At 44.2% G+C, this 16,300-nt stretch overlaps 1 protein-coding gene and 1 non-coding gene across 3 annotated transcripts; one reads left to right on the top strand and one right to left on the bottom strand.

Moving 5' to 3' along the window:
* Positions 1 to 645: 645 nt before the first annotated feature.
* On the bottom strand, positions 646 to 715 carry trnaa-ugc (transfer RNA alanine (anticodon UGC)). The gene has a single exon. It is a non-coding gene; the product is annotated as a tRNA-Ala (tRNA).
* A 2,712-nt stretch (positions 716 to 3,427) lies between these two features.
* LOC115133605 (nuclear factor 7, brain-like) lies at positions 3,428 to 16,061 on the top strand. 2 transcript variants are annotated; one of them, XM_029667015.2, is made up of 8 exons: positions 3,428 to 3,515; positions 3,919 to 3,966; positions 6,649 to 6,788; positions 7,156 to 7,254; positions 10,403 to 10,684; positions 11,156 to 11,284; positions 14,259 to 14,364; positions 14,645 to 16,061. In XM_029667015.2, exons 2-8 carry the CDS (start codon positions 3,927 to 3,929, stop codon positions 15,175 to 15,177), a joined length of 1,329 nt encoding a protein of 442 aa, XP_029522875.1. In that variant the 5' UTR covers positions 3,428 to 3,515; positions 3,919 to 3,926; the 3' UTR covers positions 15,178 to 16,061. The 2 variants fall into 2 exon arrangements, with proteins under 2 accessions (XP_029522875.1, XP_064877999.1); XM_065021927.1 differs by lacking the exons at positions 3,428 to 3,515; positions 3,919 to 3,966; positions 6,649 to 6,788 and adding an exon at positions 6,799 to 7,060.
* Positions 16,062 to 16,300: the final 239 nt, after the last annotated feature.

Genomic DNA, 16,300 nt, shown 5'->3' with positions numbered 1-16,300 from the left:
TGGGATACAACAATGACTAAGTTGTAATTACTTGTGTAAATTCTCTCCTGCTTGTTTTCATTACTGAAATAATCAATGTGTTTCACCTTTCACCCGGTGAGATGACGTTGCTTCGGTTGTTACACCTCTTCCCATAGTTCCCTGGATAAACACTTAACAGGTTATACCTGCCTACAGGGGAACTACCAGTAGACTCAACAGTTTATTTAAGTAACCTTCTGGAATACGTTGGGGTTGTCAAAGAGAGCCTATGTTAATGTCATGTTCTAAAGCTGTATCCAGTGCCTTCAGAAAGTAATCACACCCTTGACTGTAACACTACAAAATGTGGGTGGGGGGGGGAGAGTTGGATTTAATTGTACATTTTGGTCAACGATCTACACAAAATACTGCCCCACCTAGATTGTACAATATTTGCCTTTTTATTATTTTTATTATTCAAGCTCTGAAGTTGACCATTGCTAGAAAGCCATTTTCAAGCCAAAACTGTAACTAGGCCACTCAGGAACATTCAATCAAGTCTTGGTAAGCAACTGATGTGTTTTAAGTTATTGTCCTGATTTTAATTTTCTTGTGATTTAGCAGACACTTATCCAGAGCAACTTAAAGTAGTGATTGGATATATTTTCATTATTTTTCCTGTACTGTTCCCCAGTGGGGATCAAACCCACAACCCTGGCGTTGCAAGCGCCATGCTCTACCAACTGAGCCACACAGGTGAATCTCCCAGTGTCTGTTGGAAAGAAGACTGAACCAGGTTTTCCTCCAGGATTTTGCGTGTCCTTAGCTGTATTACGTTTCTCCCCCCCCGCCAAAACTAGTCCTTGCCGATGACAAGCATACCCATAACGTGATGCATCCACCCCTATGCTTGAGAATAAATAGTAATCGGTGATGTTGGGTTTTCCCCAAACACAACGCTTTGTATTCTGGAGAAAAAGTTAATTTCTTTGCCACATTTTTTTGCAGTATTACTTTAGTGCCTGGAATATTTTTATTCTGTGCAGGCTTCCTTTTCACACCCTGATCTTTGGTTGAATCTGTGCTTGAAATTCATGGCTCAATTAAGGGACCTTACAATTACCTGTATGTGTGGGGTACAGAGATTGGGTAGTCAATCTAAAAAAAATTGGGCTGTAACACAGCAAAATGTGGAAACTAAAGGGGTGTGAATACTTTCAGAATGACTTTCTTTGACTGGGGACTGAGTTTTTGTCCTGAAGTGGAGGTGACCGTTGGAACATTGGACTCTGGAGATAATTAGGCTAATAATGACCTTAATTCCATTGACGTATGAGCGACACGCACTGCCGCTCTCTGATGGATAGATCTCACACAGAGCCGCCCGCTGGGTGCTGACGCTGCTGCAGCACCCCCTGAAAAATTGTATTTTTTAAAGATTTGTATTTATTTTTTGTCACAAAGTAGTGCTTTTCCTAGTCCTTCCCACGGCTATGCGCTCACACACACAGACAATTTTCACTTATGGAAAAACATATCCACAAGACCTTAATCAATTTCTGGCCTATTCCTGACACTTCGCCTGGCAACAGTAAAATATTCAGGTGTGTGATGATTGGTCAGTATGATGCGAAGAGCCAAAGCTAATTCTCAACTGTGATCCATATTATTTAAAATGTATTGCCTTTAGGTCTTAATAACAGTAGGGCAATTATTTAGCCGTTCAGATCAGGAAATGCCAACGTGGCAGTTCTATGATTGTTTATTCAACAGAGAGATACCCATCATAAAGCAACATTAAACCTTACTCTATCATAGGTAGCTTATAGTTTGCGTCACAATGTGGTGCCGATGATGTAACGATGCGTGTAAGGTCTATTTAATGAATGGCCTGTGATAAGCCTACTAATGTGTGAGCTGGCAGGAGTGTTTGTTTGTGTGGCTCTCCCTCGTTTCTAACCAACCGTATTACTGTTGCTGAAATGGATGGCTGAATGGAGAAAGCAGCCACATCATGGGAGAATCAAGTATGAGTGTACACAAGATAAGGGACCTTCTTTTCCAATACCAGAATATGACTCAAATCCTAAATGTATATGCCATCACTAAATGAAACTATGTTAGGGATCTAGCAGAGATTCATACAAAATACAATCCTTTAAAACCTCTTGGCGCACAGATCTCTTTAGCGGAATCATTTTCGTCAACATCCGGTGAATTGCAGAGCGCCAAATTCAAACTAAATCACTAAAAATATTACATTTTCATAATCACAAGTGCAATATACCAAAACACAATTTAACTTGTTAATCCACCTGGCGTGTCAGATTTAAAAAAGGCTTTACGGTGAAAGCAAACCATGCGATTATTTGAGGACAGCTCTCAGCAGACAAAACATTTACAAACAGCTAGCAGCAAAGTAGATTGGTCACGAAAGTCAGAAAAGCAATCAAATTAATCGTTTACCTTTGATCTTCGTATGTTTGCACTCACGAGACTCCCAGTTACACAATAAATGTTTGTTTTGTTTGATAAAGATTCTCTTTATATCCAAAAATCTCCATTTGGTTGGTGCGTTTTGTTCAGAAATCCACAGGCTCGTGCAGTCACGAAGGGCAGTCAAATTCCAAATAGTACCCGTAAAGTTCGTAGAAACATGTCAAAAGTTTTTTTAGAATCAATCGTCGGGTTGTTTTTACAATAAATAATCGATAATATTTCAACCGGACGGTAGCCTTTTCAATAGAAAAGAGAAAGAAAAGGTCTCGCTCCAGGCGCGGGCGCATGCACAAATTTGAGGACACTGACGCGGTGTGATCATTCTCGCTCATTTTTTCAGAATAAAAGCCTGAAACTATGTCTAAAGACTGTTCACACCTTGTGGAAGCCATAGGGAAAGGAATCTGGTTGATATCCCTTTAAATGGAGGATAAGCTTGCAACGGAAATGTGTAATTTCAGAAAAACAGCACTTCCTGGATGGATTTTCCTCAGGTTTTCGCCTGCAATATCAGTTCTGCTATACCCAGACAATATTCTGATCGTTTTGGAAACTTTAGAGTGTTTTCTATCCGAATCTGCCAATTATATGCATATTCTATTTTCTGTGCCTGAGAAATAGGCAGTTTACTTTGGGCATGTTTTCATCCAAACATCAAAATACTGCCCCCTAGCCTCAAGAGTTTTTAATTTAGACATGAAAATTGGGATACTGTTCTGTACAGGCATAAGTGTATAGTTGCTAATGATTGATCCACTAAAATAGCATCAAAGATGATGAATCCGCGTCACATCAACATGTGACCTTCGTGACCCCTTATCGCTATAATATCTCGCGCTCTCTTCTTGGTAAAGCCAACAGTTATTGCTAGGAAGGTAGACTGATTATACTTTATATCCTTGCAGAAAAGTCCCCCCCCCCCTCCATCTCAGTGCCAAGGACCATAAAAAAGTCCAAAGATCAAACTGCAAGCTCTGTAACAAAAACAGCAGACTTGGGAGGGTTTGCTGTACAAACTACCAAGAACACGCACCAGACCGACCTTCACACATAGGGTAGGATTTTGGTTTCTTTTTCATTTTTATCTTAAATGTGTTATTCTTTGTCATTTGATCTAATATAATGATAAACCCATTGTCATGTTTCGTTTTAATTGTGATAAAGATTATATTTATGATATTTCCTTATCTACTGAAGTTTTTTTTCATAGCTTCGACAATGTCACCTGTCATTGTTTTTAGTTCTGCATTTTGAATTTTGTGGATGTGTATTTCATTTCAATGTATATTCAAAGCTTGGTAGTAGACTTTCAGTTTTAAGTTAAGCGTATTTGACGTGTGACCGTCAAATTTGCCATTTTGTACAATTCAACGTGGATATGGATAAATAAGTTCAATCTTTGGTGGCCTCAACTGTCATATGGAATATTTTGTAAGGAGTCAATTTATGTTCATGCAGGATTAAGGATGGCAACTTTCGAAATGAAGAGCATTCTGAAGGTGTCGAGTAAGTATTTGTCCCCTTTCCTTACTGAGATATCTATATACATACAGTGGGGAGAACAAGTATTTGATAACCTGCAAAATCGGCAGTGTTTCCTACTTACAAAGCATGTAGAGGTCTGTAATTTTTATCATAGGTACACTTCAACTGTGAGAGACGGAATCTAAAACGAAAATCCTGAAAATCACATGATTTTTAAGTAATTCATTTGGATTTTATTGCATGACATATGTATTTGATCACCTACCAACCAGAAAGAATTCCGGCTCTCACAGACCTGTTAGTTGAACTCGTTACCTGTATAAAAGACACCTGTCCACACACTCAATCAAACAGACTCCAACCTCTCCACAATGGCCAAGACCAGACAGCTGTGTAAGGACATCTGGGATAAAATTGTAGACCTGCACAAGGCTGGGATGGGCTACAGAACAATAGACAAGCAGCTTGGTGAGAAGGCAACAACTGTTGGCGCAATTATTAGAAAATGGAAGAAGTTCAAGATGACGGTCAATCACTCTCGGTCTGGGGCTCCATGCATCCATCCTCCCATTTTAGAAAACCCCTTTGTAAGGATGTTAGCACAGCTGAAAACTGTTGTCCTGATTAAAGAAGCAATACAACTGTCCTTCTTTAGACTAGTTGAGTATCTAGATCATCAGCATTTGTGGGTTCGATTACAGGGTCAAAATGGCCAGAGACAAAGACCTTTGTTCTGAAACTCGATTTCTTGTTCTGAGAAACCAAAGGCTATTCCATGTGAGAAATTGCCAAGAAACTGAAGATCTTGTACAACGCTGTGTACTACTCCCTTCACAGAACAGAACAAACTTGCTCCAACCAGAATAGAAAGAGGAGTGGGAGGCCCCGGTGCACAACTGAGCAAAAGGACAAGTACATTAGAGTGTCTAGTTTGAGAAACAGACACCTCGCAAGTCCTCAACTGGCAGCTTCATTAAATAGTACCCGCAAAACACCAGTCTCGATGTCAACAGTGAAGAGGCGACTCCGGGATGCTGGCCTTCTAGGCAGACTTGCAAAGAAAAAAACATATCCCAGACTGTCTGATTAAAAACAAGTTTAAGATAGGCAAAGGAACACAGACACTGGACTGAGGAAGATTGGAAAAAAGTGTTCTGCCTAGAAGGCCAGCCACTTCCCTGTTGACGTTGAGACTGGTGTTTTGAGGGTACTATTTAATGAAGCTGCCTGTTGAGCAGTGTTGCCAACTAATTTTCAGGGTAAGTTGCTAGAGGCAGGTTGACTTGTTGCTTAAAGTTGCTAAATGATGTTGTGATGTCATTACATAGAATACACTAACGTTACTCAAATATGATTTGACATTTGTTCAGGTACAGACTCCCACTCTTTTCTGTACAATTTTGATTGAGACATATTGATTGATGTAAGTTCTGTTCAAGATCAAACATTCGTGACCAACTATATTCATTGGGTTTGGCTCATCGAACCGTACCTCTGCTGCAGTCAGCCAACAATGATTTGCAATTTGCTGAAATTGCTGCTGGCCTGCTGCTGCCTGTGCATGAGCTGAGCACCTGCTGCTGACGTCACTCACAATGCACTTTTGCAGCATGGCACGTGTTGTTACTGAGTGTGATAGAGAAAATAGTTTTTGTGTAATTTAGAAGGAAAATGCGTGCATTTTAGCATTTGAGTCACTTTTCAAAAGTTGCGAAAAGTTCAAAATCCATTTTTAAAAGTAGCTAAATTTCTTGCTATGGTGCTGTTTGAAAAAAAAGTTGCCAGAGTAGTCTGAAAAGTTGCTAAATCTAGCAACAAAATTGCTAAATTGGCATCATTTGTAACGATTTTCATCTGGAGAAGGAGAAGAGGACCAAAATGCAGCGTGGTAAATGTTCGTCATACTTTTAATTAAAACTGACTACTACACAAAATGAAAACGAAACAGTTCTGTGTGGAAAACAGACACAGAAAACAATCACCCGCAACCAAAATGGGGAAAACAGGCTACCTAAGTGTGATTCTCAATCACAGACAACGATCGACAGCTGCCTCTGATTGAGAACCATACCAGGCCAAACACAGAAATACAACATAGAAAAAAGAACAGACTACCCACCCAACTCACGCCCTGACCAAACTAACACAAAGACATAATAAAGGAACTAAGGTCAGAACGTGACATCATTTGAGGACGTGTGTATGTATATGTGTATATATATATTATTTTTTTATGTGACTTTTTTTAGTTGACCACAAATCAAGTAATCTTTAATTAGAACTATTTTGAATTCCCTGTCATCCTATTAAACGTGACTACATTGGTAGTTATTTATTGTTGTAATATGAATCTAGAATTGATTCCAAACTGGCATTCAATCTTTATCGGAACACATCACAACCGTCCAATAGTGAGGCAATCATTAAAAACAATCCATTTTAGAACAATACTATCTATCTACTACTTTCTGTGTACTATATAGCACTGCCAGTGTAGGGAAGACCAGAGACTTTTACTCTAATGAACTAGGTCAGTAATTTGACTCCTAATCATTCATACCATTCACAGGTCTGTACATCAAACGGTCGGTTCACAATGTTTTAATCTGAAAATTCCGGATGTCACCCCCCCCCAATGCCAGGGGCACTTGAATTTAACTCTGAAATGTATCTAATCTCATTTGATCACTGTTTCACCTCCAGAGCTGAAGTTGGAGAGCTCTACCCAGAGTCACTCCATCGGGGCGGTGCGATGGAACCTTCCTGAAGAAGACCTCCAGGCCCACAGCTCAGCCCCTACCAGCCCCTCCAAGAGCTGCGCCCCCTCCACATGCCGCTTACGGGTAAGTTACACACAAACCTCCATCCACTCACAGCATCACATTTGATTTGTTTATTTAACCAGGCAAGTCAATTAAGAACAAATTCTTATTTACAATGACGGCCTACCCCGGACGACGCTGGGACAATTGAGCGCCGCCCTATGGGACTCCCAATCACAGCCGGTTGTGATACAGCCTGGATTCGAACCAGGGTGTCTGTAGTGATGCCTCCAGCACTGAGACACATTGCCTTAGACCACTGCGCCACTCGGGAGCATCCAGTCTATTTTAAAGTAATTCTATTTGTGTACTCTTCTACCTGTATGTGCTTGTTTGTACTGGTTTTCTACATTTGCCTGCTCATCCTGTATATATGTGTCTCTTGTAGCAACATCGTCGTCAAAACGGCCTGAAGAACCTGCGCAGCCTGCAGGAGTGTGTCCGCTTCATCAACCACTGGAAGGAGCAGGTGGCCCAAGTCTGTAAGGTAAGTAGACCCCTGAGAGGGAAAGAGAGCGAGAAAGAGATTGGGGGACAGGGGAGACATACATTTATAGAAAGAACAAGGGGAGAGGGATGTGGTAAGAGGATGAGGAAACAAAATCCCCGAAAGACCAGGGATGCACATTGATTTCCAACGTTAGTATGATCGTTTTAGCGGTAGTTTTGGCGATTGTATTAATGATACTATTAGCGGTAGTATTAATTTGACCCATATTTTGTATTGCAAAATGCCTCTGGAATTATGGATTGTGAGGGGAAAAAGGACAAGTAAATGCACAGGGAAGTTCGATGTGCGATGAAGGAGAAACAGTAGGCCTGGTTTAGTGGGGATGGCGTCAATCATTGGGGAACTATGAGACCGGTGTTGAATGAAGCCTAGATAGTGAATAAGGCCTGTCTGTCGGTCAGGGATTGTTCACAAAAATTATGCAACATTTAATTTAGTGACTTTACAGAGAAAGGATTTTTTTTTATATATATAAAAGAAAGGGGTTTGTTGTCCCCAAAGGGACTTTAGAACTGTCTCTTGAGTAAAACAGGGTGAAATGACCCATTTGGGTTGATCACCATGTTATTATAGCTTGAACACCTGGGTTGACTGTCCTCTAGTTAGTCAACATGTTGACAGTTGGACCGTTTAATACTTAGAAGAAAAAGTATTGATTCTCATAACCAAATTGTTCTTAGCGGGACAAACTTAGCTTGTTTATTACCTTTACATTTGACATGTTAGTCATTTAGCAGACACACTTATCCAGAGTGACTTACAGTTAGTGCATTCATCTTAAGATAGCTAGGTGGGACAACCACATATCACAGGGATATAAAATAAATGATTCTTCAATAAAGTAGCTATCAGAAAAGTCAGAGTTAGAAGGGGAAGGGAGGAAGTCAAGTGCAAGTGTTGGTTCACCGATATTGGATACGCGTTGCTAAGCAAGACGGATGACAGTTAAATGAGGTGATGGGTAAGGAGGGTACTGATACAGGGGTTCTTATCAGCCTTTACAGCTCTGTTAACCCATCCCAATGCCCCGTGGGGCTGAGCTGGAACAAACAGGGTTATAGTCAAACTATGTAACTTAGGCAGATACCCCTCCAGGGTGGGAGGGGAGGTTACAGGGTTACATGGACAGTGGATTTTTACAATTGGGCCAGGTGGGGGTTGGAGGTAAGGCTGGGTCGGGAGTGCTGAGCTGGCTTCTGGCGTATAACTGCCAGGTGGGGGTTGGAGGTAAGACGGGGTCGGGAGTGCTGAGCTGGCTTCTGGCGTATAACTGCCAGGTGGGGGTTGGAGGTAAGACGGGGTCGGGAGTGCTGAGCTGGCTTCTGGCGTATAACTGCCAGGTGGGGGTTGGAGGTAAGGCGGGGTCGGGAGTGCTGAGCTGGCTTCTGGCGTATAACTGCCAGGTGGGGGTTGGAGGTAAGACGGGGTCGGGAGTGCTGAGCTGGCTTCTGGCGTATAACTGCCAGGTGGGGGTTGGAGGTAAGGCGGGGTCGGGAGTGCTGAGCTGGCTTCTGGCGTATAACTGCCAGGTGGGGGTTGGAGGTAAGGCGGGGTCGGGAGTGCTGAGCTGGCTTCTGGCGTATAACTGCCAGGTGGGGGTTGGAGGTAAGACGGGGTCGGGAGTGCTGAGCTGGCTTCTGGCGTATAACTGCCAGGTGGGGGTTGGAGGTAAGGCGGGGTCGGGAGTGCTGAGCTGGCTTCTGGCGTATAACTGCCAGGTGGGGGTTGGAGGTAAGACGGGGTCGGGAGTGCTGAGCTGGCTTCTGGCGTATAACTGCCAGGTGGGGGTTGGAGGTAAGGCGGGGTCGGGAGTGCTGAGCTGGCTTCTGGCGTATAACTGCCAGGTGGGGGTTGGAGGTAAGGCGGGGTCGGGAGTGCTGAGCTGGCTTCTGGCGTATAACTGCCAGGTGGGGGTTGGAGGTAAGACGGGGTCGGGAGTGCTGAGCTGGCTTCTGGCGTATAACTGCCAGGTGGGGGTTGGAGGTAAGGCGGGGTCGGGAGTGCTGAGCTGGCTTCTGGCGTATAACTGCCAGGTGGGGGTTGGAGGTAAGACGGGGTCGGGAGTGCTGAGCTGGCTTCTGGCGTATAACTGCCAGGTGGGGGTTGGAGGTAAGACGGGGTCGGGAGTGCTGAGCTGGCTTCTGGCGTATAACTGCCAGGTGGGGGTTGGAGGTAAGGCGGGGTCGGGAGTGCTGAGCTGGCTTCTGGCGTATAACTGCCAGGTGGGGGTTGGAGGTAAGACGGGGTCGGGAGTGCTGAGCTGGCTTCTGGCGTATAACTGCCAGGTGGGGGTTGGAGGTAAGGCGGGGTCGGGAGTGCTGAGCTGGCTTCTGGCGTATAACTGCCAGGTGGGGGTTGGAGGTAAGGCGGGGTCGGGAGTGCTGAGCTGGCTTCTGGCGTATAACTGCCAGGTGGGGGTTGGAGGTAAGACGGGGTCGGGAGTGCTGAGCTGGCTTCTGGCGTATAACTGCCAGGTGGGGGTTGGAGGTAAGGCGGGGTCGGGAGTGCTGAGCTGGCCTCTGGCGTATAACTGCCAGGTGGGGGTTGGAGGTAAGGCGGGGTCGGGAGTGCTGAGCTGGCTTCTGGCGTATAACTGCCAGGTGGGGGTTGGAGGTAAGGCGGGGTCGGGAGTGCTGAGCTGGCTTCTGGCGTATAACTGCCAGGTGGGGGTTGGAGGTAAGGCGGGGTCGGGAGTGCTGAGCTGGCCTCTGGCGTATAACTGCCAGGTGGGGGTTGGAGGTAAGGCGGGGTCGGGAGTGCTGAGCTGGCCTCTGGCGTATAACTGCCAGGTGGGGGTTGGAGGTAAGGTGGGGTCGGGAGTGCTGAGCTGGCTTCTGGCGTATAACTGCCAGGTGGGAACAGGGTTACTTAAATGAAAAACACACTCAACCATCCCATTTTGCATTTATTTGATCTAGTTTTGCAACGCATGGCTAGATGTTCGCCTTGTGCCTATTTTCTTTGTGAATCAAGCTACATTACACGCACAATCACATGCTGTACTATCAATGGACAACACAGTATTGCTACGACAATAGTGAGATGGTTGACATGACATAGCTATACATGCTATTGAGAATGTACAGCGTGATATTGACCTTGTTGCTGTTTTGTGTTGTTGCAGAGTGGCAGTGATGCAAGGGAAGGCACCAGTAAAGGAGAGACCTCTGAGGAACTGAAAGACCCAAGAACAGAACGCAGTCTGGAGGAGAGCAGGAAACTCATTCTCCTGTGGGCCAATGAGCTCACAAGTGTCGACAAGGAGTTGATGAAAAGCCCCTGGGTGCAGGAGAGAAGTGAGAAGGTGGAGGAGGAGGAAGAAAACAGGGATGGAGAGGAGGATCCTAACGAGGAAGTGCAGCAGAGGATCATGGAATGGGCCAAGGAGCTGCAGAGCGCCTCAGAGGTGAGAGATCAGGGGTCAAGGATTCAAATGTATATAAAGAGTTAAAGGAACACCACTGAGAAAAGAAATGGAGGAAAAATGTGTTCCCTAATGATAGTCATTTCTATAACCTAAACAGCCTTGGGCCAGGTGGGGGTTGGAGGTAAGGCTGGGTCGGGAGTGCTGAGCTTGCCTCTGGCGTTTGACAGCCTCTCTCAGGCTGAGACAGAGAGACTCTAGCAAAAACTGAACACTTAGCATAAGGGGTAAAAGGTCAAAAAAAAGTGTTTATTTTTTACATTTATTTCACCGGGCAAGTCAGTTAAGAACAAATTCTTATTTACAATGACGGCCTACATCGAACCAGGATGTCTGTAGTCATGCCTCTTGCACTGAAATGTAGTGCCTTAGACCGCTGCACCACTCGGGAGCCCAATAGGAGACCCATAGAGATGACTTGGTATTAACGTCCATGTGTCTGTGTCTACACAGAGCTGTGGGGTGCAAAGCGATGAGCTCGGCAAGGTTCTGCGTCTGCTGGGCCTGAGGAAGAAGAGACTGGTCAACCTCCTGCCCTTACTGGAGTTCATTACCTGGTCACTGCTAAAGGAGGACTGCAAGGTGAGTTCCAGACACCGACGCACACAACAACAAAAAAGAAGGGGAGAAAAAAAGAGGTCAACATTATATATTGGAGAACTAGTTTAATAGTTTATTAGTTTCATAGTTTATTAGTGGTCTTCTCATTAAACATTATGTTAACAGCGTTTTATTTTCTGAAGTCGTACCCTCACCTGAATCCATTATAATTAGTTAGCAATGTTCCCTCTTAATCATTCACATTTCTGTTGATTGAGGATCAGCAATACAATTATATAGTCTATACATGCTTAAATATGCATACCTCCACCAGGTTAAAAACCTAGGTGTTATTTTAGATTCTGTACTAAATTTCGAGTCACACATTAGGAATGTGACCAAAATAGCTTTTTACCACCTGAAGTACATTGCCAAGGTGCAGCCTTTTCTCTCTCAGGCTGAGACTCATCCATGCTTTTATTACAAGCAGGCTTAAATACTGTGATGCTCTCTGGTCTGGTCTACACAAGAAAGCCATTGGTCAACTACAAAACATACAGAATGCTGCAGCATGGGTACTGACCAAGACCAGACAGAGAGCACACATTACACCGGTTTTAAAATCTCTGACTGGCTGTCTGTGAGTTTTAGAATACATTTTAAAATTATTCTATTGGTTTTTAAATCAATTTACGATTGTGCACCCCAATACATGTCAGACATGCTTTTAAGTTATGAACCCAGTATGTCCCTCAGGTCCTCTGGCACTGGCCTTTTAACTATCCCAAAGCCTAGAACCAAGGGTATCAGACCTCAGGATAAGACCCAGATGCAGACAGTTCGAAGTAACACAGGTTTATTACAAAAACAGGGGGCAGACAAACAACAAGTCAAGGCAGGTAGAGGTCATTAATCCAGAGCAGTGTCACAAGGTACAGAACGGCAGGCTCAGGGTCAGGGCAGGTAGAGCTCATTAATCCAGAGCAGTGTCACAAGGTACAGAACGGCAGGCAGGATCAGGGTCAGGGCAGGTAGAGGTCATTCATCCAGAGCAGTGTCACAAGGTACAGAACGGCAGTCAGGGTCAGGGCAGGTAGAGGTCATTAATCCAGAGCAGTGTCACAAGGTACAGAACGGCAGGCAGGATCAGGGTCAGGGCAGGTAGAGGTCATTAATCCAGAGCAGTGTCACAAGGTACAGAACGGCAGGCAGGATCAGGGTCAGGGCAGGCAGAGGTCATTAATCCAGAGCAGTGTCACAAGGTACAGAACGGCAGGCAGGGTCAGGGCAGGTAGAGGTCATTAATCCAGAGCAGTGTCACAGGGTACATAACGGCAGGCAGGATCAGGGTCAGGGCAGGTAGAGGTCATTAATCCAGAGCAGTGTCACAAGGTACAGAACGGCAGGCAGGATCAGGGCAGGTAGAGCTCATTAATCCAGAGCAGTGTCACAAGGTACAGAATGGCAGGCAGGGTCAGGGCAGGTAGAGCTCATTAATCCAGAGCAGTGTCACAAGGTACAGAACGGCAGGCAGGGTCAGGGCAGGCAGAGGTCATTAATCCAGAGCAGTGTCACAAGGTACAGAACGGCAGGCAGGGTCAGAGCAGGCAGAGGTCATTAATCCAGAGCAGTGTCACAAGGTACAGAACGGCAGGCAGGGTCAGGGCAGGTAAAATGGTCAAAACTGGGAAAACAAGAAAATGGGGTAAGGTCAATCGCTGGTAGGCTTGGCGAGACGAGACGAACTGGCAGCAGACAAACAGAAGACAGATATAATACACAGGGGATAATGGGGCAAATGGGCGACACCTGGAGGGAATTGGAAACAAGCACAAAAACAGGTGAAACAAATCAGGGTGTGACAGAGGTATGGAGAGGTAGCCTTTAGTTATTATGCCTCCAGCCTCTGGAATAGCCTGCCAGAGAACCCGAGGGGGGCTGGAACTGTGGACAAAGTTAAGCGATCTTAAGATTTAAAAAAACAAAACAACTAAAAACCACATCCTAAGGAAAAGCAAAGCTATAAAATATGTTTGTGTCGTAAATATTTCCGCTTTTATTTTCATAGTTTTTTTTTTTTTTTGTGTAAAGACATTCCATGTCTGAAATGTGCTGTATAAATAAAGCTTGATTTGATTTCTACCCACCTACTTACCTAAAGTGTTATGAAAGCAGCTTACATAACCAGTGATATACCGCTCCACTAATAAAGCTGTAAAATCTTAACTGGGTGGGCTACAGAGTGTTAGAGGTGTGCAAATAGTGATAAGGTTTGTGGTGGAAGCATGACACAGATCAATGCTCCACCAGAATCTGTAGGGTTTATCACATAGAACTGATTAGCTTACCTACCTGGTCCACAGGAAATCTAGGACTCAACCAATCATAATCTATTTAATCCATGTTTCTGTTTCATAATATTTGCTCGAGGTACTATTTCTTTATTCATAATGGTAGGGAAATTAGGAGCAAAAGTAAAGTTCTTTGGCAAGATCATGATGGATTAGATAAGAGGTATTTTTTTAAATGACATTTAAAACCACCATATCAAAGTGTTGTTTTTTTCCAATTCAATATCTAGTAATAATATTGGGATATGTTACAATACAAAACATTTTAAATGAACATCACAAGACAGCCATCCCAAAACCAAACTCCATACAGGCCTATCTGTCTCATCACCCATACAGTGAATGATTGACCGTTGTCTTGTCTAAACATCATGTCCGCCGTACCTTTGCCTTGTTGTGATAAGGCCCCAGGTCATTTGATATAGTGCACTAAAACATAATGTCGAGAGAACTGCCAGTCTAGCATGTCATTTACGTCATACTTTTCCTCTGTATCAGCACAGTGTGATCTGCCTTGTTGGTCAGGGTTGACCGGAACATGTATACATTTGAATCGGTTGATCTGGTCTGTGTCACTTGGATCAGTACATTTCAAGTCACAGTAAAAAATAGAGGTGAAAATGAAACTCTTAATGCCAATTGTGTTCCTGTGTTCCTATTTTCAGGGTGTTATTGCTCATCTGTGGCTGTCAGCCAAGCAGCGCACCTGGAAGGCAGGCACTGCAAGATACATCCCTAACTCGGTGTGGAACTGGATGGTCAGTGCATCAGGTAACTATCCTCCTATTTGGACGTGTACTTTAGTTTAACATATTAATAAAAACAATTAAAAAGCACTGAAAATAAGAATGAATAGAATATTCAATATAAAGCATTTTCCAAACAATTTGCCCAAACCTTGAACTACAGTTTACATAATGGTAATAGCTACTAGCATAGAAAAGTAGAATAGAATAGAAAACAGATGACGATGTCATTTAAAATGATGAAAGTAAAAAATGTGCGGCACATTTCAGAAAGCTACCAACTCTCTCCCCCCTCCTCCCTAAAGCTGACGTGACCCTTGACCCCATGACCAACCACTCATGGCTTCAGCTCTCCGACGACCACCGAAAGGTCCAGGAGGGCATATCCGAGTCCAACCTGCCCTTTAGTCCCCAGCGCTTTGACGCCTGGCCTGGCGTGTTGGGCTGGGAGGGATACGCCTCTGGACGCCACTACTGGGAGGTCGATATAGCCAACAACGGCTACTGGCGGGTGGGCCTGACCACGGCGGGCGCCAAACGCCACGGCCGCTTCCCCATGAGCCCCCAGATGGGCTATTGGACCCTGTGGCGCAGCACCCACCAATTCTATGCCTGCACCAAGCCTGAGACGCCTCTGCCCCTGGGTCTGGTGGCCCGCCGGATGGGGATCTATCTAGACTATGAGGAAGGACAGATTTCCTTCTACAACGCGGAGACCAAGTCACACATCTATACATTTACAGACACCTTCAAGGAGAAGCTGTACCCGGTGTTTTCCCCACTGGACGGGCGCACACTCATCACCGTCATCTCGCCGCATAAGGTCTCTACGTTTTGAAGACATCAGGTTCCTTTGGTTTGTAGGTTCTCCCCAAACATCAGCTCTGTTAGCTTATTTTCCTTTGACTTTCAATCACTGTCTGATTTGGACATGGAAAACCAGGTGTGTGTGTGTGTGTGTGTGTGTGTGTGTGTGTGTGTGTGTGTGTGTGTGTGTGTGTGTGTGTGTGATGAGCAGCTTGCTCCAGTGACATTCTGTCCGAACTGCACCGTCTGCAGAAACTTACTTCAACAACTTTCTCCCTCAAGGGTTTTCTCCTAAATTATTACTTTCCCTCCTCTCTCTCTCTCGCTCTCTCTCACTCACTCTCTCTCAGTCAGCATCAAACTAACTGCCCGGCCAATCAATAACATGAATTAATCAAGGAAGTGCCAAGAAGAAGAGAAAACAATAGGAGAAGCAGTTGACACTGACCATCACAGACTTGGGTTGCGCATGGGCCCCATTCCCACATCAATCCCTAGCCTTGGCCTAGACAATTCTGGACGGCCCCTTATAGATCTGAAATAACTGAATGGATAGAATCAAAAAGGAAGGAACTTCACACTCTAATAAAAAGTGTCTGTTAACACGCACATTTGACAAGTTAGATTTAAACATCAAATGTTTGAACAGCCCCACATTTTTATAACCTTTTTGTAAAATACTGTATGTATATAAATTGCATTATGACACTAAAGCAGCTAGCTAAATGGAAGATTGAAAATGTACAATGAGGAGAACTAGTTATTTTAAATCCAGTGGTGTGAAGTACTTAAGTAAATATACTTTAAAGTACTACTTAAGTTGTTTTTGGGGTATCTGTACTTTACTTTGCTATTTATTTTTTTGACATTTACTTTTACTTCACTACGTTCATAAATAAAATACTATACTTTTTACTCCAGACATTTTCCCTGATACCCAAAAGTACTTGTTACATTTTGACAGGAAAATGGTCCAATTCGCACACTTATCAAAAGAACATCCCTGGTCATGCCTCTGATCTGGTGGACTCACTAAACAGAGAACATCCCTGGTCATGCCTCTGATCTGGTGGACTCACTAAACAGAGAACATCCCTGGTCATGCCTCTGATCTGGTGGACTCACTAAACAGAGAACATCCCTGGTCATGCCTC

This window comes from Oncorhynchus nerka, linkage group LG8, assembly GCF_034236695.1.
Source record: "Oncorhynchus nerka isolate Pitt River linkage group LG8, Oner_Uvic_2.0, whole genome shotgun sequence".
In the NCBI taxonomy this organism is placed as follows: Eukaryota; Metazoa; Chordata; class Actinopteri; order Salmoniformes; family Salmonidae; genus Oncorhynchus; species Oncorhynchus nerka.
Note: the sequence above shows the minus strand (reverse complement) of the source record. Positions and strands in the feature narration are given on the sequence as shown.